Below are 8,219 nucleotides of genomic sequence, written 5' to 3' on the forward strand. Positions count from 1 at the left end.
CCCATTACCAAATCAGTTTTTTCCAACATATCAGTTGTTTTCTGGAGCTTAGGAAAGGCACATTCAAGAGTCACCAGAGCCATTTGGACTGCCTTATAGTGTTAACACAGGGAGACAGGTTAATAACAGCAGTATTTAATCATTAAAATCCTTTAAACATCTTAAAAGCAACAACATAGCACTGCTGAGTTTGTACTCAGTGAATTCAGTTATCACAACCGTTTATTCAGTGTACATCTACATCTGTAGCCGGACCCATCGTCTCTTTTTGGTGGAGACTAATGAGACAACGAATTTACTGGTCCTAAAATAAATTAATCAAAAACGTCACTTCTATCGTTTAAGGTCTGCATTATTTTAAAGACTTCTTTAAAGTCATTCAGTTTTATTTTTAAAACGTTTAAATACAAATTGCCCTCTGAATGGCAATGATTTCTTTTAACATTTCTGTGCCTATGATTTTTAATTGAAACACTGTGCTTTTACTATAAATAGCTTATCACTTATGACACAGGCTCAGATAACAGCTTTTAGCTGACATTGAATGAGAGAGACTCTGAGGCACTCAGGACTGGTACACTGCACTCTCATAAACTTCTAACATCAAACTTTATCTACTATCTTTTAACTCTAGCCCAGCTTAAGGCATCTTTGCCAGAAATTAAATGCGTTTTCAAATAAACAATTTTATAGTTGTCTTTTGCCCATACATCAGGGAATTTAAACGTACAAATTTCCACTCAGATTGAATCTCTGTCGCACCGGCAGTTTTAGCCACAGCACACACCAGATTCAGATAAGCAAACTGTTTCATTCAAATCACAAGCTTATCTTTTAAAAGCAAAACATCAGCTTCTAGTTCTTTCATGGTCAAAACACTAACAAAACACACTGTTTGTTTAATCAGATGCCTTTTTACACATTTTAAATTTAGCAACTATTAATCCAGTACTACTGCTTCTGCTTATTGGATCTTAAATACAAATAGTTATTCTAATTCTCATTAACGTTTTTACATTTCATCTCAATTTTAGTTGTCAAGTTCTCTATTACCATAGCTTAATATCTGACTTCAATGTTTTCCTAGGAGTTTATCAATCTCCAATCGGGATTCACACTAACTTTTACGAGGCTATCACGCTCTGCTTATGATACCTTTTAATACACATACATCTTTTGCAGTTATTATTGTAAATCATCCTTTTAGTTACTTTTACAATTTGCAACTCACATTTGTTGGAGTCATTAGATTTACATCAAACTGTATTCATCAATTCACTTATAAAAATTACTATTATAAATCTTTTCTTTAAAAGGATTCACTTTAAGACTTCAATCTTTTGACCTTGTTTTGATCTCTTATTCTTTCTCAGACGAAAACTTTATTATCGTCATATTAAACACTGATCTACTTTCAAACCCACATTAATACCAGCAATTTGTCACTTTATCATTTTCAAACACCTTCTCGGTGGGCATTTACAGTTAAGGGCTAATCCTTAAGGGCTAATCCTGCTGACCACACTTAAAAACACTCTCTGTCGACTCCAACTTACTGCACATCCCTGAAGCAGTGTGTCCCATTCAGGAATGCAAACAGAGCCACTGATAAGCAGTTCTCTGTATTCCTTTGACAGTCCACCAGTGGCGGATTCAATCCCAATAGCCGAATCATAATCTTTATCATTATTATTGGCAGAACATTAATTTTCATAAGCTGCACTGAAAATCACTCAACATTCTCTAAGGGGGTTTTCTCTTTCTTTCTCTTTAAACTTTCTGTTTAATTTTAGTCGCTTGTCCAGGGAAATTATCCCCGACCCAGAATTTATTTAATAAAACAATAACTTAATATCAACAAAATATTCAACTTTATACATTATTGATGTCCAGAATCTTTAGATATAGCTGTCTTTACATTTTACTATTTTGGTATTATCATCAACAACACTGATCACAAAACAAGTACATATTTAACATCTGGAAGCCGGGCTGAAGCAAGCCCTGTTGCTGTACCCCATCATAGCTGGACCATTTAATTTAAATTATTATTTTACCATTAAAATATAGAATTGTTCCCCATTTTGCTTAATAAAACATTCCTTATTATCACGTTAATCCCTGTTAATCATACTCAATGCCTTATTATTTTTATCTGAAACTCATTTTTCATACCATTTAAACAGTTAATTTGACTTCCATAAATTCTGTCAAACATTTTATTTTCATCACGTATAGTTTTCTACTATATTTCTTCCATCTTTCCCTATTTCCCTACATGCCAGTTCCTTCTTCATCCTCTGTTCTTCATGCTAATTCTTTCTTTTTCAACCCTACATGCTTTTCCTTCATTTTCAACCTTAAAATCTTTTCCTTCATTTTCAACCCTACATGCTTTTCCTTCATTTTCAAACCAGTACATGATTGTTTGCTTACAATCCCCAAACACATTTCTCACACACCAACCGTTTTGTTTTTCACTTCCCTCTTCCATCAAGTCTCTCACTTACAGTTCCCTCTATTTCACATAGACAGCCTTATTGCTGCTTGCTACTTCAGTTCTCTAGACATCTAATGTCATGCATCCATTTACTGGATGAAGAAGTAAAAACTTTATTTCTCCTGGCAGTTCGACTTTTTTTATCTGACCTTTAAGCCACTGTCTGTTCACACATTTTTTTACACATGTTGAACACAGCCACAACAACCTTTTTGTTTCCCACTGCCCTGTTCAACTGATTCCTGCACTACTTTTAATCTCTTAATGTTCCCTTGTTTTTTGATTAAACTTTTCAATACCCTGCATGCATTTTCTCCCCGTAATTCTTTCAGCATTTGACAGAAAACCGGTGTATCAAATTTGGCAAGCTTGTTTTGAGATTTCCCCATACTGGCTGTTTCTGTTTCTCCGTGGATTTTGTTCGACGCGTCTAATAATCTGTCAGACGTCTCCGACAGATCCGATTTCTAACCTAAAATCATCCAGGAGTCGTTAATTATGGTTTACCCAAAATCAGTATTTCAGTTAGCCCTAATTAACCTTTGGTGTGGTAAAATCTCTTGACCTGTTCGTAGGTCTCAATTTCCCACTTTTGCGAGAGCTCAATCCTCGGTCAAAACTTCTTGACTCAGCCTCAGTTTAGAAAATCTCTTGACCTGTTTAAGGGTCTCAATTTCTTGGTCGAGGACCTCTTGCCTCAGTCTATGCCTTAAATCTCTGGACCTCTAACCATAGAAAACAGTCTCAGCCAGTATAGTTTACTCACTCTTATACCAAAAGGAAAATATTTTACCCCAAAAGAAAATATTTTAGCCGTCTCTTACCAGAGATGATTTGGGTTGCCACGGGTTCGCTTTCATTCAATTCCAGTGGAGTTTCTCCTGGCCCTGATAGCGGTCGGCCCCTCTCTCTAAAGCTTACGAGGTAGAGCTGGAACTGCTCGGTCAAGGATGATCAATCACCGTCCGCTCTCAGGTCCAGAAGGCACTTCCAAGGAATCCCACTGTTCTGACAGTGGGATTAAATAATTAAATTAAATATCATTACGCAGTGATGATTAAATATCATCACTGCGGAAGAGACACTCATAGTCAAATTAATAAAAAGAGAAGTATTTATTCTTGCAAGAATAGGTTCAGTCTAGTACACAGAAGTTACGCTGTGCAAGAGAGTGACACAACAGGAAGATATGAGACAGCCTTTATACTCTTTTCAAGGTTCCTCCTCACCCGCTGTACCTTTCACCCACCCAGATAAGGTCCTTACTGCTGTTTAGTTTCTACTTAAAGACACAAACTGGTGCTGAAATAAACTGGCCAAAACTGACTGTCCCTGAGGTCAGACGTCCTGTCCCATATGTTCCTGAAACGTCACACACAAGCACGTACACACATATGTTTACACATTGAATAGGTTCTCTCTCTTATGATACCTGTTAGGGATCAATGACTATTAAAATTTCTACAACAATATGTTTTAGTATTTTTACTAAAACGAATTAATCTGCCAATATTTTGTGATTTTGAGATGTTCAGTGTTATGTTCCAATATCTATGACTTGAGCAACACAGTTTTAAAACTCTATCATCTAAGAGCATGATTTTCCAAACATGTTCTGTTTGTCTTCTGTATTTAGAATGGATGTGGACAAAGGAAAGATTGAGGACACAGGTGGCAGTGGAGGTTCTTACTCTATTAAGACTCAGTTTAACTCAGAGGAACAGTGGACCAAAGCTCTCAAGTTCATGCTCACTAACCTGAAGTGGGGTCTGGCCTGGGTCTCCTCACAGTTTTACAACCGCTAGATTTGATGTCGACTCGTACCTGATCCATGACGAGGAAACCACATGAAATCTTCACAGTACTAGGATGGGAATTTACCTTTTTGAATGGACTCAACTTCAATCACAATCATTTTGTTAGAAAACAGAAAATGGAATATAATTAACTATTAAAATACCAATAATGTGAATTTGTATTACTGGTGGTATATTTCATGAGCATCACTAAGAGTATTCGGGGTGAGCGGGATTGGAGGGATGGTTTTTAGCCTACACCTGAATGTTTTCTTGTCTGGAACTCCCCAGGAGTCAAGTGTGGAACTATAATGGGTGTTAGTGGGTAAATGTGGTTATTCTTACTCAGCCATGTATGTAAACATGTTTCAAGTTCATTAACATCTTGTTTATATAAGGCTAAGTTCAAATACAGAAACAGGTTCTGTCAAAGCAACTTACATTTGAAAAACATCACAAGCTAAATAGTATTTGTAATCACACCAAGGTAAGAAAATATACACATACTGTATAGATTTAGAAATATACTCATGTTATTTATGTGTATATCCATTGTAACTATAAATTAACAATAAACATTTTTAAACTTTCTCTTTAAGTAATTTAATGATAATTATCTTTCTTTCATTGTAGGCATCTGTGAATGGGCTGATGAAGCTATTATTGCTCACATTGGGAACAATGAAATATTGAAAAATAATGCACACCCAAGGTGTTATTTTAGCCATGACGTAAAATGTCAATAAATCAATAGTCCAGCATAAATTAATCTGCTTATAATTCAGTTAACACTGCAAAAAAAAAAAAATTTTATTTCGAGACATTTGTCAAGTTTTTGTCCTTAAAATGCTCTTGTGTGTAGAACTACTTTCTTAGCCATCTTCCTTATAAACTGCCCAGGCCTCCAAGTGGGGGCCATGGCCACTCCTAAAAAAAACTGTGGCCACCCCACTGACCCCCCATTTGTCAAAACCATGTTACTCACCATGTTAAACTTTGATGAATTTTTTTTTTTTTTGCTGTTTTTGGCTATAAGGCCCTTTGAAATATCTGAAATAATTTGTCAAAGTGAGGAAGAACTGTAATGCGGTCGAGAAAGGTCTTGGGCCTGCAGTGTTGGGAAAGTTCACTTTCTACATGAACTAGTTCAAAGTTGTTGGAAACTTTCCTTCAGAGACCAGGAGACGTTGGGATATCTTTCCAAGCAGAAGTTTCTCTTTATTGAGGACTTTGCTGTTGCAATGCTGTAGTCATCCAAGTCTAACTCAATAGCTTAAGCACAGTGTTTTATACCTTTCAAGGGGGAGGGATTTGCATAGAGGTGGAGACACTCTGAAACAAAGAAACAAAGCATGTAAATTAAAGACAGGAGTCAGCCCGTTCCCGGAAATTCCCAAGCCCTGCATGACAGTGTAACTCAGGGCCTTGCGGTGCTAATCCAATCAGCCTGATTAGATCACTCAAACCTTAACATTATCATAGAGACCAAAAGCCCAGCTGTTATTGAGAAGTAACAAAAGGTTAATGTCATCATCTATGCCTCGAAATGGTAAACACTTGTGTGAACTTTCTCAGTTAAAATACTGTTGAACCTAAATTAAACATTTAATAAATTTGTAACACTACAAAGTTCAGTTCACAAATTTTAAAATGAACTAGTTCAGTTCATAGTTCATACTTCAAAATTTTGAACTAGTTCATAGTTCTTTTTTTCCATATGTTGCTGCGAGCTGTTATTTTTCAAAATTATTGCCTCAGCCCATATAGAACCACAGACAGCACTTATTTTATCGGCGGGCAAAGTATGCACAGGAATGTAAGATTTTTTCCCATTCTCACCGACCTTGTCATAAAACTCGTTAAAATTATCATATGACGCCTACATGCTGCTTTTTGTTTTGATAATGCATGCAGCGGTGTGACACTGGTGGCTGGTGTTGCCAGATTGGGTGTTTTTCCACTACATATTAAGGCCTTTTTACGGTGTGTTTTAGCTGGGTTTTCGCCTGGAAGGCTCTATATAAATCTGGCACCCTGTTGAACTTGCTCTGTCAAGTCCTCCTCGTCGGGTTAGGAACCTGTGTGTGTGTGCTCTGATAACAATCTTTCATTTGAATGTCACGTGTCTAGTATCTGTAAAACCGAGAATTCTTAATTAAAATTCTTAAATCCCTGAAAGAACACCTAGCCTACCCTATCACACAAATTGTTAACCAGTCAGTATTAGAGGTGATATTTCCAACTACCTGGAAGACTGCAATTGTAACTCCTACATTTAAATCAAATGATCCTCTGAATATATTTAACTATCGCCCAATTAGTATTTTACCTGTGGTATCCAAGGTTGCTGAAAAATGTCTATCAGAGCAGCTTGTTTTTTTCCTTAATAGTCCATTTACTCTTCATCCGATGCAGTTTGGCTTCAGGGCCCATCACTCTGCAGAAAGAGCCAACTGTCTCTTTTCAGGGACTGTTCGAACAATGGTTGACAAGGGAGGTCTTGTTGGTGCTGTATTTTTAGATCTTGGTAAAGCTTTTGACAGTCAACCATCAGGTCATTATTGCCAAACTCTCTACTTTTAATTTCTCCTCTTCTGCAATTAAATGGATTGAATCATATTTAACTGGCAGAACTCTATTTTATTCATTTCCAGGATATGAATTGTTGATATCAACAATTACATTTTTGATATCAATTTAATTATTGATATCAACAATTGAATTCTTGATATCAACAATTAAATTCTTGATATCAACAATTTAATTCTTGATATCTGTAATTGTATTTTCACTAGTGAAATGTCACCATTGGCTGCCATTCAAAATTAATTGTTGATATCAACAATTGATTTCTTACTAGAAATATAATTTTTGATATCAATAAATACATTGTTGCTAGTAAAAATGTGAATTCCTGATATCAATAATTCAATTGTCACTAGTTGAAGTGTCTATTCTTGATATCAAAAATTTAACTCTCTGATGGTCTTCAAAAAAAAGTCACACTCGTGGTCTTCGGGGTCTATTGGACCCCAGACAACAACATTTAATTTTGTAACCGAACAATATTTTTTTTTAACAAATATAATTTTACTCGGTTCATTAATGTTTTTACTCAACATTTGTGCAGTTTTTGTAGAATTTATGATTTTTAAAAAATTTCTATAAATAAATAAATATTTAATTAAATAGGATTTTTACAAAAAAAAACAGCATTTTATGTTAAATAAACTTTATAAAAGACCCAGATTTCTAACTTTCATTCCTGGGGATACCATGGATAATTTTACAAGGTTTAATGTAAGATTTTTGCCCATTTTTTCAATATTATCTGTCTGCAGTCCCGGAGGCTGCATTTTCAGGACCCCACTTCTAGGACCGCATTTCTAAGACCCTAGTTTTTTGTGACAGCGCCACCTACCGAGTCGGAGAACCGCAGTCCCAGGAACGCATTTCCAGGACCCTAGTTTTGGAGGACCGAAAAAAGTGCCAGCAATGTAATATTTCCACCCAGTTTTAACTACAAAAGAGTGTTTTTTTTTCTTTCAAGTTTTATTACACCCAAATACTACTTTCTTTATTGCAATTAAACCAGGTTCCTAGGAATGTTGAGAAATTATTGGGTCTAAGTAGCATATAATAACTCAAGTAAAATAAACAAGGAATCATTTTATAGTCTTTTCAGTCACTATGGACCACATTTTCAAGTACAGAGGGAAGACAAGGATGACTCTGGGGGTAGATTTAAGATTTTGTATTTTACAAAATAATATAAAACACCTGAACTTGAACACACAAAATATTTTACAAAATAATATATAACTGAAATTGAACACACAAAATATTTTATAAAATAATATATAAAAACTGAAATTGAACACACAAAATATTTTACAAAATAATATATACCCACTGAACTTGAA

At 35.4% G+C, this 8,219-nt stretch overlaps 1 protein-coding gene across 6 annotated transcripts in view; it reads left to right on the plus strand.

The window, feature by feature from the left end:
- Positions 1-4,887, plus strand: part of becn1 (beclin 1, autophagy related) — a 165,150-nt gene extending 160,263 nt beyond the window's left edge. For all 6 annotated transcript variants that reach the window (XM_077205822.1, XM_077205818.1, XM_077205817.1 and 3 more), the window contains one exon: positions 4,137-4,887. In XM_077205822.1, the coding sequence (XP_077061937.1) occupies positions 4,137-4,305 (169 nt within the window). In that variant the 3' untranslated portion in view covers positions 4,306-4,887. The remainder of the gene's footprint in view (positions 1-4,136) is intronic.
- Positions 4,888-8,219: the final 3,332 nt, after the last annotated feature.

The sequence above is a fragment of the Siphateles boraxobius genome, unplaced genomic scaffold (genome assembly GCF_051911475.1).
Source record: "Siphateles boraxobius isolate OS27281-9 unplaced genomic scaffold, OSU_SipBor_1 55, whole genome shotgun sequence".
Classification (NCBI taxonomy): domain Eukaryota; kingdom Metazoa; phylum Chordata; class Actinopteri; order Cypriniformes; family Leuciscidae; genus Siphateles; species Siphateles boraxobius.